Raw genomic sequence first — 14220 nt, 5'->3', positions numbered from 1 at the left:
CAGACAATTTTTTCTATAGAGGAATGGCAGACATGGGTGTTGTCCACATAGAAAGCCTCTCCTAAATCCCATACACAAAAAAGCCGCCCTACAATCTGCCAGGACACATGCGGAAACATATGAAGCCTCCTGGGACTTTATACTCTGGAGTGATCAGACCAAGATAAATGTTTTTTTTTGGAACTGATGGCTTCAAAACTTTATAACATTGAAGAGGTGAGGAATACAATGAGAATGCATGGGGTCTACAGTGAGACCTGGTGGTGGCCGTGTCCTTATGTGCGGCTGCATGAGGGGCTACAGGTCATTGATGGTATCTTGAATTCACAGATGTTCTGCTCTATAGTGACAGAAAAGATGCTGCCATCACTCTGTTCCCTTGGTAGGCCACTGTTACATTTCTGAAGAACAGGGTGACAGTGATTCAGTGGCCAAGTGTCTCCTGATCTGAACCCAACCAAACACCTATGGGGAATTCTGAAGAGACAAGTTGTCATCGCTCCATCCGGCATCCAGGCTCTAAGAGCTCGTTATCGAAAGAGAGATAAAAGATAGATATAGTATTGTCACTAACTTGTTCATTCCAGGCCTAGAAAACTTGGTGCCGTCCTTTAAAATTATCGAGGCCATACAAAATAATAGATGTAGTAGCTTTTGATGTGGGGTGTACTCATTTTTGCATCAACTAATTTGAGTAAAACTGAAGATTTTGTAATGATAGTTATATTAATAACCTTACTTTCATGTTTTGATTACAAAAAAATGTTCTATGAAACTTAGTGTTGACAAAATTGTAGAAATTGATCTTGTGTTCAGTGAGCTATTAAATAAAATCTTACTCATCAAAGGGGGTGTACTCATTTATGCTGAACAATGTTTATTAAACTTTATAAAACACAGTGAACATAATTACACTTTCTTTCCCGTATGACTTCTCTCATGTTTTACAAGGTGTGATTTATGTATAAAAGATTTCCCACATTCTGAACATGAATACGGCTTCTCTCCTGTGTGAATTCTTTGATGTGTAACAAGCTCTGATTTATTTGCGAAGCATCTTCCACATGCTAAACATGAAAAAAGTTTTTCTCCTGTGTGAATTCTTTGATGTATAACAAGATTCCCTTTATTTGTAAAACATTTCTCACATTCTGAACATGAATACGGCTTTTCTCCTGTGTGAATCCTCTGATGTTTAACAAGATCTGATTTATAACTAAAACACTTCCCACATTCTGAACATGAATATGGCTTCTTTCCAGTATGAATGCTCTGATGTCTACTAAGATGCCCTTTAGCTGTGAAGGTCTTCCCACATAGTGAACACAAAAATGGTTTCTCTCCTGTGTGAATTCTCTGATGTGTTATAAGACTCCCTTTATTTGTGAAGGACTTCTCACATTCCGAACATGAAAATGTTTTTTCTCCTGTATGATTTCTTTGATGTGTAAAAAGATTCCCTTTATTTGTGAAGGACTTCTCACATAGTGAACATGAAAATGTTTTTCCTCCTGTGTGATTTCTCTGATGTCTAATAAGATTCCATTTATTTGCAAAGCATTTCCCACATTCTGAACATGAATATGGCTTCTCTCCTGTGTGAAGTCGCTGATGTAGAATAAGACTCCTTTTATCTGTAAAGGATTTCCCACATTCTGAACATGAATATGGCTTCTCTCCTGTGTGAATTTTCTGATGTGTAATAAGATTCCCTTTAAATGTAAAGCATTTCCCACATTCTGAACAGGAAAATGGCTTCTCTCCTGTGTGAATTTTCTGATGTGTAATAAGACTCCCTTTAAATGTAAAGCATTTCCCACATTCTGAACATGAATATGGCTTTTCTCCTGTGTGAGTTCTCTGATGTAGAACAAGCTGTGATTTATCTGGAAAGCACCTTCCACATTGTAAACATGAAAAAGGTTTTTCCCCTGTGTGAATTCTTTGATGTTTAACAAGGTCTGATTTACGTCTACAACATTTCCCACATTCTGAACATAAATATGGCTTCTCTCCTGTGTGAATTCTCTGATGTATAATAAGATCCCCTTTACCTGTGAAGGACTTTCCACATTCTGAACATGAATACGGCTTTTCTCCTGTGTGAATTCTCTGATGTTTAACAAGTTGTGATTTCTTTGTAAAGCACCTTCCACATTGTAAACATGAATGCGGCTTTTCCCCTGTGTGAATTCTTTGATGTTTAACAAGGTCTGATTTATTTTTACAACATTTCCCACATTCCGAACATGAAAATGGCTTCTCTCCTGTATGAATTCTCTGATGTGTAATAAGATTCCCTTTATGTTTGAAGGACTTCCCACATTCCGAACATGAAAAAGGTTTTTCTCCTGTGTGAATTCTTTGATGTTTAACCAGCTCTGATTTACTTCTACAACATTTCCCACATTCCGAACAAGAAAATGGCTTCTCTCCTGTGTGAATTCTCTGATGTATAATAAGAGTCCCTTTACTTGTGAAGGACTTTCCACATTCTGAACATGAATACGGCTTCTCTCCTGTGTGAATTCTCTGATGTATAATAAGAGTCCCTTTACCTGTGAAGGACTTTCCACATTCTGAACATGAATACGGCTTCTCTCCTGTATGAATTCTCTGATGTGTAACAAGCTCTGATTTACTTCCAAAACATTTCCCACATTCCGAACAAGAAAATGGCTTCTCTCCTGTGTGAATTCTCTCATGTATAACAAATTGTGATTTATATGTAAAGCATTTCCCACATTCTGAACAGGAGTATGGCTTTTTACCTTTGTGTTTTCTGTGTGTTAAGAAATCTGAGCTTTTTGTAAATTGCTTGTCACACTGAAATCTTGAATCCACTTTGTCCCTTGGACTTTTGGTAATAATGCGAGATTGCTCAGGAGATGATTCCTCATGATTAGGAGGATTATAAGAAAGTGAAGTGCTGTGAAGTCCAGGAGGTGCAGGAAGGGTGATGAGGTTTTCTCTATTAGAGTGCTTCCTGATATCTTCTTTTTTACAATTTAGTGATGAACCGTTATTCTCACAAGGATTTCCTGTAAGGAGGAAAGATAGATTAGATGTGAGTTTTTTCTTCAACACAAAAGAGATTTCTGAATGTATTTTCTGGATCTCACAATGAAGACCCTCGTCAGTGAAAGTACCGGTGATAAGGAGGACAACTACATGCCATAACATTAACACAATGACGGGTAAAGTGAATGACACTTATAAACTGGTGACATTGGCACAAGTCAGGGGCGGCAGAGATTAGACAGCAAATAGTTCTTTAAGTGGTAATTACTGATGACAGGTTCCCTTAATGTACCTCCGGTGCCATTTCACTCTCTCAAGCTTCATATCTCGGCGTTAGTATAGAAAAGTGTCCACGCAGTTAAAAAAGATGTCCACTACTAAATGCCCCCAATGTAATTAACCCGTTGAGAGAAGATTTTTTCTAATTACCTAGCTTTGTCTTTATTGCCTGTGAGCGGCGCTATCGCTGGCCACTCACCGGCATCACGCGACCCCCGGCTGCAGCCGGCTCTTGCTTCCCCTGATGTCACGTCAAGTGAGGCGTGACTCGGTGATGCGATCCCCGCGGTGGATGCCGGGCTGTGGGTGGGGTTTCCCCACGCGTCACACCCAGCATCCACCGCGCACTTTCCCAATGAATACAAGGTAATTGTGATTCACAAAATGTTATACAATTGAAAGGGGAAGAAAAAAAAAATTACATTTTTCCACTATAATGTTATTTTAGCCCCAGATTTTACATTTTCACAAGGTAAAATGGGTAAAAATGACCACATAATTTTACACAATTTCTGCTGAACGGGGCAATACCCCATATGTGTCTGTACTGTACTGCTTAGCCACATGGCGAGACTCGGGAGGGAAGGAGCGCTATTTGACTCTTGGAGAACAAACTTTAGTAGAACAGTTTGCAGACTCCATATACAGAGCCCCTAAGTGGCAGAAGAGCAGAATCCCCCCTCAAGTGACACCAGTTTGGAAATTACACCCCTATGGAAATGTATCTACAGGTGTAGTGATGAATTTGACTCCATGGGTGATTTCCAGAAACGAGCAGTAATGGATGTTGTGAAGTGAAAATGCAAATATTCCCTTATAGTGGCCAGTACATTGTAGTGTCCGGTACATTGTAGTGCCCTTACGTGGTAGCGCCCAGTACATGATTCCCAGCTAGTGCTTTCTGGAGAAATAAATTGGCTCTCCCCGCTACAGTAATGCCAAACATGTGGATGCTAACTGCACACGGTGGGGCCCAGGAGGAGGGGGCATTTGGATTTGGGAGAGCAGATGTCACTGGATTTCTTTAAGTGGGAGCCAAGTCACTTTTCCAGAGCCTTTGCACTACCAGTAATATGGACACCCCCTATATTACTGTTTACAGATGATGAACCTGAGTGGGGACTTGTTTTTTGTGGGTTGAGTAGAAGCTCTTAATGGTGGCATTTTGGGGTACAGAACATTTTGGATCATATTTATCCTGTGCTGTACGCTGAACACTTACAGTGGGTACGGGAAGTATTCAGACCCCTTTACATTTTTCACTCTTTGTTTCATTGCAGCCATTTGGTAAATTCTAAAAAGTTCATTTATTTTTCTCATTAAAGTACACTCTGCACCCCATCTTGACTGAAATGCAGACAATTTTGCAAATTTATTAAAAAAGAAAAACTGAAATATCACATGGTCATAAGTATTCAGACCCTTTGCTCAGACACTCATATTTAATCCACATGCTGTCCATTTCCTTGTGATCCTCCTTGAGATGGTTCTACTCCTTCATTGGAGTCCAGCTGTGTTTAATGAAACTCATAGGACTTGATTTGGAAAGGCGCACACCTGTCTATATAAGACCTCACCGCTCACAGTGCATGTCAGACCAAATGAGAATCATGAGCTCAAAGGAACTTCCTAAGGAGCTCAGAGACAGAATTGTGGCAAGGCACAGATCTGGCCAAGGTTACAAAAGAATTTCTGCATTACTCAAGGTTCCTAAGAGCACAGTGGCCATCACAATCCTTAAATGGAAGAAGTTTGTGACCACCAGAAGTCTACCTAGACCTAGCCGTCCAGCCAAACTGAGCAATCGTGGGAGAAGAGCCTTGGTAGGAGAGGTAAAGAAAAACCCCAAGATCACTGTGGCTGAGCTCCAGCGATTCAGTAGGCAGATGGGAGAAAGCTCACAAAAGTCAACGATCACTGCAGCCTTCCACCAGTCGGGCCTTTATCGCAGAGTGGCCAGATGGAAGCCTCTCAGTGCAAGACATACGAAAGCCCGCATAGAGTTTGCTCAAAAACACATGAAGGACTCACAGACTATGAGAAATAAGATTCTCTGGTCTGATGAGACGAAGATAGAAGTTTTTGGTGATAATTCTAAGCGGTATGTGTGGAGAAAACCTGGCACTGCTCCTGACATGCCCAATACAATCCCTACAGTGAAACATGGTGGTGGTAGCATCATGCTATGGGGGTATTTTTCAGCTGTAGGGACAGGATGACTGGTTGCAATTGAAGGAAACATGAATGCAGCCAAGTACAGAGATATCCTGGATGAAAACCTCTTCCAGAGTGCTCTGGACCTCAGACTTGGCTGAAGGTTCACCTTCCAACAAGACAATGACCCTAAGCACACAGCTAAAATAACAAAGGAGTGGCTTCAGAACAACTCTGTGACCATTCTTGACTGGCCCAGCCAGAGCCCTGACCTAAACCCAATTGAGCATCTCTGGAGAGACCTGAAAATGGCTGTCCACCAACGTTCACCATCCAACCTGATGGAACTGGAGAGGATCTGCAAGGAAGAATGGCAGAGGATCCCCAAATCCAGGGGTGAAAACCTTGTTGCATCATTCCCAAGAAGACTCATGGCTGTACTAGCTCAAAAGGGGCTTCTACTCAATACTGAGCAAAGGGTCTGAATACTTATGACCATGTGATATTTCAGTTTTTCTTTTTTAATAAATTTGCAAAAATGTCTACATTTCTGTTTTTTTCAGTCAAGATGGGGTGCAGAGTGAACTATAATGAGAAAAAAATGAACTTTTTAGAACTTACCGAATAGCTGAAATAAAACAAAGAGTGAAAAATTTAAAGAGGTCTGAATACTTTCCGTACCCACTGTACATCGGGGTTTCCATCTAAATCTACAAAATACATGATTCAGAGGACACCCCCGAGGGATCCATTCAGAATAATGAGGCAGCAGAGTTACACTGGACTCCGTCTAGCCTCTGGTCGACTGCGCTTTTATGCACGCTGAAAAAGATGGACATCACTGGATCATAGGCCAGACGGCGTCCACAGCGCCTCATTATACGGAATCTTCCCCCGGGGTTCTGTCCGAATCGCAAGCTCAGTCATTTATATGGCAGCATGAGACTTGTGTAAGAATAATACGAAAATAAAAGATGGAAGTAATATTAAAAAACACAATTAGAAAAATTAAAAATGTGCTTATTAAATCATTAAGAAGAGGTGTGAATGCGGCCCAGTTATTCATCGGTGCGCAACCGCACTCTGTACAGGAGCAGCCGCGCCATCACCGGACGCTTCTGCTGTGATGTGGACGGCGGATAAAGCTTCACTGCACCGGAGACTTCATACAATATCACACACCGGTCATCATCACACGCCGCTAATCATAGTCACATGCCAATCATCATCGTCACACGCCAGTCATCATCATCACACGCCAGTAATCATAGTCACATGCCAATCATCATCGTCATACGCCGCTAATCATAGTCACATGCCAATCATCATCATCACACGCCGCTAATCATAGTCACATGCCAATCATCATCATCATACGCCAGTCATCATCATCACACGCCGCTAATCATAGTCACATGCCAATCATCATCGTCATACGCCAGTCATCATCATCACACGCCACTAATCATAGTCACATGCCAATCATCATCGTCATACGCCAGTCATCATCATCACACGCCACTAATCATAGTCACATGCCAGTCATCATCATGATACGCCAGTCATCATCATCACACGCCGCTAATCATAGTCACATGCCAATCATCATCGTCATACGCCAGTCATCATCACACGTCACTAATCATAGTCACAAGCCAATCATCATCGTCATATGCCAGTCATCATCATCACACGCCGCTAATCATAGTCACATGCCAATCATCATCATCATCACACGCCGGTCATCACCATCACCATCATACGCCGGTCATTATTACACACCTGTGGAAACATCTACAGGAATCTCCTCCTTCACGTCACTCACACACGGCTGATCCCCCCTCGTCATCACTTCTTCTTCTGTCTCTTCCTTCACTTTTTTCTTAGTTGGATCTTCCTCCTGATATATCAGATGTAACAATCAGCACAATACAAGAAACCACCAAAATCTGTGACATCTATGACCTCGATCAGAAATGTCCCCCCATATACAGATCCGGTACAGGGCTCAGCACCGTCTACCTGATGACTCTCCGGGATGTTGTGATTCTCCTCTGGACAGTCCTGGGGATACAGAGGACGGGGACATCTCTCTGGTGGATTTCTTTTCATGAGTCCATCTGTAGGAAACACAAAGTGACGCAATACAGTGACATGTAAAAGTTTGGGCACCAATGGTCAAAATTACTGTTATTGTGAACAGTTAAGTTGAAGATGAAATAATCTCTAAACGGCCTAAAGTTACAGATGACATTTCCTTTGTATTTTAGGCAAAACAATAAATAATAAACTATATATATTTTCATCTTTTACATTTAAAAAAAAATTCAATAAGGGAAAATGGGCAAATGCAAAAGTTTTGGCACCCGGCAAGGTTAGTAGCTAGTAGCGCCCCCTTCTGAAAGTATCACAGCTTGTAAATGCTTTTTGTAGCCGGACAATAGTCTTTCAATTCTTGTTTGAGGGATTTTCATTCATTCTTCTTTGGAGAATTCTTCCAGTTCTGTGAGATTCCTGGGGCGTCTTGCATCGTCTGCTATTTTGAGGTCTAGCCACAGATTTTCAATGATATTCAAATCAGGGGACTATGAGGGCCATTGTAAAACCTTCAGCTTGCGCCTTTTGACGTGTGTTTAGTATCATCATCATTTGCCATCCTCTTTTCACCTCCAGCTTTTTTGCAGATGGTGTTATGTTTGCATCAAGAATTTGCTGAAATTTAATGGAATCCATTCTTCCCTCTACCCGTCCCCTGTGCCATTGGCTGCAACACAACCCCAAAGCATGATTGATCCACCACCATGCTTGATGGTTGGCGAGATGTTCTTTTCCTAAAATTCTGTGCCCTTTTTACTCCACACAACTTTGATCATTGCTCTATTTTAACCTCATCGGTCCACAAGACTTGCTTCCAAAATGCATCAGACCTTCTTAGATGTACTTTTGCATACTTCTGACGCTGAATTTCATGGTGAGGTCGCAGGAGACGTTTTCTTCTGATGACTCTTCCATGAAGGCCATATTTGTGCAGGTGTCTCTGAAGAGTACAACAATGTACCACAACTCCAGAGTCTGCTAAATCTTTCTGAAGGTCTTTTGCAGTCAGGCGGGGGTTCTGATTTGCCTCTCTAGCAATCTTACTGAAAATTTGCTTGGTCTTCCAGACCTTATCTTGACCTCCACTGTTTCTATTAACTGACATTTTTTTATTACATTTTGAACTGAGGAAAGGGCAACTTGAAAACGCTTTGCTCATAGCCTTCTCCTGCTTTGTGGGCCTCCACCATTTTCAGAGTGCTAGACAGCTGCTTAGAAGAAGCCATGGCTGCTGTTTATTTGGCACATTGTTAGAGTAGGCTGGGTTTTTATAAAGCTGGCCTTTCCTAACGATGATAGTGAACGAGCCCTTACCCTAACAGGCGAAGTAAAGTCTGAATCATTGGTCAAAGTTATCTGAGCACACAAATGTTCAAGGGTAATACAAAGGAAATGTGTCATCTTTAACTTTAGGTCTTTTAGAGATCATTTCATCTTCAACTTGCTTAACTGGTCACAGTAACAGTAATTTTGACCAGGGGTGCCCAAACTTTTACATGCCACTGTAGATTGTATCATGTGATCATGAGATGATGGGAGTAGTAGTAGATGGCCACAGAGCAGACATGACAGTCTCCCCTCCTCACCCTGCTGATCGGCCCATATTGCGGTCGCCTCTTGTGCTCCATGTATAACCTCAACCTTAATATCAATCAGATCTTCATCCTAAAAAGAACAATGTAACATGAGCTCAAATCCCATCACGTCATGGTCAGATGTTGTGGGGACTTCAGTGTCATCTACCTGATGATCCTCCGGGATGCTGTGATTCTCCTCTGGACAGTCCTGGGGATACAGAGGACGGGGACATCTCTCCGGTGGATTTCTCCTCCTGGATCCATCTGTGGAGACACAGAGACTGAATACATGACCTGCCGTGTATCTGTCTATATATGAGACTCGTCTCTCAGAACCGGTAATTCTATATTTATGTATCAGGGACTAAATTACATTGTTGTGGTCCTCACCCCCGGTACCGAGGTCCCAGCACATTGTGGCCTCAAGTATGAAGTGATAATCAGCAAGGCCAAAACCTAATGCTCTGCAGAGAGGATGAGGACCCTGAGGAGAGGGACAGAGAAGACCCTCGTCAGTCAGATGGAGGAGCCGTACTAAAAAACACAACTTCTCCAAGTTCCGTCTCCAGGGATGTAACCACAGAGGAGCTGGAGAAAGCTCCACATTTCTATCCATTGGTTTCTTCTCTCCTAATTCACTGTATGGAGATTGGGGGAAGGACGGTGACCATTTACCAGTGATTGTTTTTTGAGAGCTCATGATGTCACCATGAGGACACGGCCTCCCTCCTGGACAGGATCCTCTGGGATCACTAAGAGGAGAGAACCTGATCTATTAAAAGACGGGTTACCGCATTTTTCTTCTTCTTTAAATAGAGATAAATCTCCACATCCGCCTCGGTATAAACACTAAAATAAGCAGCAAGTTCTGCGTTTGTCTCTAAAGGAGGAAAAAAGGGCACATGTACGACTAACGTACGAAGTCACAGAACCCGGAAGGACGGTGTTGTGGGGAGCACCCGGTACGCAGCGGTTAGTACCTATCAATGTGTAGAAAGGACAACTAGAGAGCCGGCACCGGGGTCATGGGCGCTTACTGATGCACACGGGGAGCCAAGGAGAGATTGTCTGGTCAGACTCCACAGAAAAGCTCCATAATACATATTCTTCTGAACAAACATCCCTTTAAGGGAGACTTACACTTATTACCACCAGACCAGGATCTCAGATTGAAGTCCCCATTAATTTTGCTTTGTCTCCCAAAATTAGAACAAATGTTTTTGTATAAAATATATATATTTATTTATTTACACACACACATACATTATTTTGCCAAATAATAAAATATATACATACAGTACAGACCAAAAGTTTGGACACACCTTCTCATTTAAAGATTTTTCTGTATTTTCATGACTATGAGAATTGTACATTCACACTGAAGGCATAAAAACTATGAATTACCACATGTGAAATTATATACTTAACAAAAAAAGTGTGAAACAACCGAAAATATGTCTTATATTCTAGGTTCTTCAAAGTAGCCACCTTTTGCTTTGATGACTGCTTTGCACACTCTTGGCATTCTCTTGATGAACTTCAAGAGGTAGTCACCGGAAATGGTCTTCCAACAATCTTGAAGGAGTTCCTAGAGATGCTTAGCACTTGTTGGCCCTTTTGCCTTCACTCTGCGGTCCAGCTCACCCCAAACCATCTCGATTGGGTTCAGGTCTGGTGACTGTGGAGGCCAGGTCATCTGGCGTAGCACCCCATCACTCTCCCTCTTGGTCAAATAGCCCTTACACAGCCTGGAGGTGTGTTTGGGGTCATTGTCCTGTTGAAAAATAAATGATGGTCCAACTAAACGCAAACCGGGTGGAATAGCATGCCGCTGCAAGATGCTGTGGTAGCCATGCTGGTTCAGTATGCCTTTAATTTTGAATAAATTCCTAACAGTGTCACCAGCAATGCCCCCCCACACCATCACACCTCCTCCTCCATGCTTCACGGTGGGAACCAGGCATGTAGAGTCCATCCGTTCACCTTTTCTGCGTCGCACAAAGACACGGTAGTTGGAACCAAAGATCTCAAATTTGGACTCATCAGACCAAAGCACAGATTTCCACTGGTCTAATGTCCATTCCTTGTGTTCTTTAGCCCTAACAAGTCTCTTCTGCTTGTTGCCTGTCCTTAGCAGTGGTTTCCTAGCAGCTATTTTACCATGAAGGCTTGCTGCACAAAGTCTACTCTTAACAGTTGTTGTAGAGATGTGTCTGCTGCTAGAACTCTGTGTGGCATTGACCTGGTCTCTAATCTGAGCTGCTGTTAACCTGCGATTTCTGAGGCTGTTGACTCGGATAAACTTATGCGCAGAAGCAGAGGTGACTCTTGGTCTTCCTTTCCTGGGGCAGTCCTCATGTGAGCCAATTTCTTTGTAGCGATAGATGGTTTTTGCAACTGCACTTGGGGACACTTTCAAAGTTTGCCCAATTTTTCGCACTGACTGACCTTCATTTCTTAAAGTAATGATGGCCAGCTAACAGTCTATTCAGTAGGACTATCAGCTGTGTATCCACCAGACTTCTTCACAACACAACTGATGGTCCCAACCCCATTTATAAGGCAAGAAATCCCACTTATTAACCCTGACAGGGCACACCTGTGAAGTGAAAACCATTTCCGGTGACTACCTCTTGAAGCTCATCAAGAGAATGCCAAGAGTGTACAAAGCAGTCATCAAAGCAAAAGGTGGCTACTTTGAAGAACCTAGAATATAAGACATATTTTCAGTTGTTTCACACTTTTTTGTTAAGTATATAATTCCACATGTGTTAATTCATAGTTTTGATGCCTTCAGTGTGAATGTACAATTTTCAAAGTCATGAAAATACAGAAAAATCTTTAAATGAGAAGGTGTGTCCAAACTTTTGGTCTGTACTGTATATATATATATATTTATTATTTGGCAGTTTCACGTCAGGATTTATCTCACACGGTAAACGCCAAAAGAAAAAAAACACATCAAAAACACCTCCCCAAAACTGCAATGAAAAAACAACGATCAAAAAAGTCACCAACAAAAAGGTCAGCGGCCATTCAAGAAGAGAAGCCCTCACACAGCTCCGATAACGGAAGATAAAGTGATGGGTGTCAGGAACAGTTCTGAATATTTAACCCATAAAATATATTCTAAAAAATAAACCCGACAAGTTTGGAATTGCTGTAACTGTACTGACCTGGAAAATGGCAGCGACGTCGTTCTTACCGCCCAATAAATGCTGAGAAACAAAACCCAAAAAGCCAGAAGCCCGACCACGACTGATGACGACATTGAGCCGGCACCGATTCAGAGGGACGGACGAGCGACAGCGGATTAGGGGGAAAATCATCAGTAAGTTAACCCCGACTCTGCTGAGTAAAGATCAGACTCCGGTCCCGAAAGAAATCATAGGAGAGAACGGACAGAAGCGCTGGGACATCTGCAGACAAAATGTGACCGATGCTCTAAGAAAGGTGAAAGATTCTGAAAGAAGCCGCCGAGGACGAAGACTCAAGACTGATGAAGACGACAGCGGAGAAACCGCGACTCACAGATCAGAAGAGAAGAATCAGGGAATGAAAGCTGTGAGAAAATGTAGAGAAAACCAGAGCAAGTCTGGAGAAAAATCATCTATTATAGGAGGAGGCCGAGAGACGTCATCACATCCACCGGAGCCAACAAGAGTCTCCTCTCACCTGGTGATGTCAGAGGCCGGAGCTCCTCCATCATCACCTCCTGGTACCGATCCTGGTGTCCTTCTAGATACTCCCACTCCTCCATGGAGAGATAGACAGCGACGTCCTGACACCTTATAGGAACCTGACAACAACGACACCGTCATCACCCAGAATCCTCCAGTGCTGCCCTGTATAATGTCCCAGCAGTCACCTCTCCAGTCATCACCCAGAATCCTCCAGTGCTGTCCTGTATAATGTCCCAGCAGTCACCTCTCCTATCATCACCCGGAATCCTTCAGTGCCGTCCTGTATAATGTCCCAGCAGTCACCTCTCCGCTCATCACCCAGAATCCTCCAGTGCTGTCCTGTATAATGTCCCAGCAGTCACCTCTCCGCTCAGCAGCTCAATCATCTTGTTGCTGAGCTCTAGGATCTTCTTCCTCTTCCTCTCATGTATCGGGGGGTGCGGGGGAGGCTCTGTGATGGGGCCCGGGCTCCGCCCTCCTGACTCCTGGAGATGGATGATGGGAGTCACACCCTCCCCCGGTGTCTTCCTCACTATTGTGTAATCCTGTGTATGGAGAGAGACACTTAGGGAGAAGAATTCCTTCCCGACTCCAGATCTGACAATCAGTAGAAATCCCGGGATCAATAACCGTCTCCAGTAATCTGGGGCCATAACCTGGAATATTATTACACTCAGGACAGACATCCAGGCCCCTCTACAGCTCTTATAGGGAATCCCCATGACAACTCCTCCTGGCAGAGAGCTGCACACAATCACTGCTCTTACAGTAAAGAATCCTTCTCTTCCTCCTCTGGATTTCCTCTTCCCGATGTCGGACTTGTTACATAACACAATAAAGCTGATAGAAATGTAGAGGAGTTACCTCTCCGCTCAGCAGGGAGATGATCTGCAGGGTGAAGTGTAATAATCTTCTGGTGGTCTCGTCCTCGTCCATCCTCGGGGGGTCATTCAGGAGAAGGAGGGATGAGCACTGGATCAGCTGGAGGGATCTCGTCCTGCCGGCGTCTTTACAATAAAAGGAGAAGATGAAAACAGAGGACAACTTCATATGCGATACATTCCTGGTAATCGTTGCTGACACCCATGAAATGTAAAGCGCACCTGTCAGCAGGATTGTGCTCAGTAAACTACATACACTGTCAGGAGGGTGACATTACACTGATTAATATGACACCTTGGTTGATGAAATCCGTCTTGTGGTTCTTGTGTAATCTTTACTTTCAGTTTGGAAATAATGATATGCTCGTGCTCCGGGGCAGCCTATGGGGGGCGCTCTATCTGGGTTTCTGCTTCCATATTCATCTGTATGCTCTTATGACAGCTCACTTATCGTTCACTGACCTGCCTCCTATTTTACATAATGCATCTAGTAGTGCGTGGCTCGGTAAAATAGGAGGCAGGTCAGTG

At 43.0% G+C, this 14220-nt stretch overlaps 1 protein-coding gene across 1 annotated transcript; it reads right to left on the bottom strand.

Annotated features, from left to right (window-relative positions):
* Positions 1-455: 455 nt before the first annotated feature.
* Positions 456-13861, bottom strand: LOC141220395 (uncharacterized). Its single transcript, XM_073666322.1, has 6 exons — positions 13676-13861; positions 13174-13356; positions 12804-12927; positions 9280-9392; positions 7237-7351; positions 456-3041 (listed from the first exon to the last, which is right to left on the bottom strand). Exons 1-6 carry the CDS (start codon positions 13859-13861, stop codon positions 910-912), a joined length of 2853 nt encoding a protein of 950 aa, XP_073522423.1. The 3' UTR covers positions 456-909.
* Between the last annotated feature and the right edge of the window lie 359 nt (positions 13862-14220).

This window comes from Phyllobates terribilis, unplaced genomic scaffold, assembly GCF_046119375.1.
Source record: "Phyllobates terribilis strain yellow unplaced genomic scaffold, ASM4611937v1 Scaffold_291__1_contigs__length_2406647, whole genome shotgun sequence".
Taxonomy (NCBI): domain Eukaryota; kingdom Metazoa; phylum Chordata; class Amphibia; order Anura; family Dendrobatidae; genus Phyllobates; species Phyllobates terribilis.
Note: the sequence above shows the minus strand (reverse complement) of the source record. Positions and strands in the feature narration are given on the sequence as shown.

Excerpts from the sequence above, each read along its gene's own strand:
- LOC141220395 (XM_073666322.1), bottom strand. The coding sequence starts at position 13,861 with ATGAAGTTGTCCTCTGTTTTCATCTTCTCCTTTTATTGTAAAGACGCC. Across the intron at positions 7,352-9,279 it reads ATCAGGTAGATGACACTGAA|GAAGATCCAACTAAGAAAAA; the intron begins GTCCCCACAACA and ends ATATATCAGGAG. Across the intron at positions 3,042-7,236 it reads TCCTGTAGATGTTTCCACAG|GAAATCCTTGTGAGAATAAC; the intron begins GTGTGTAATAAT and ends TCCTCCTTACAG.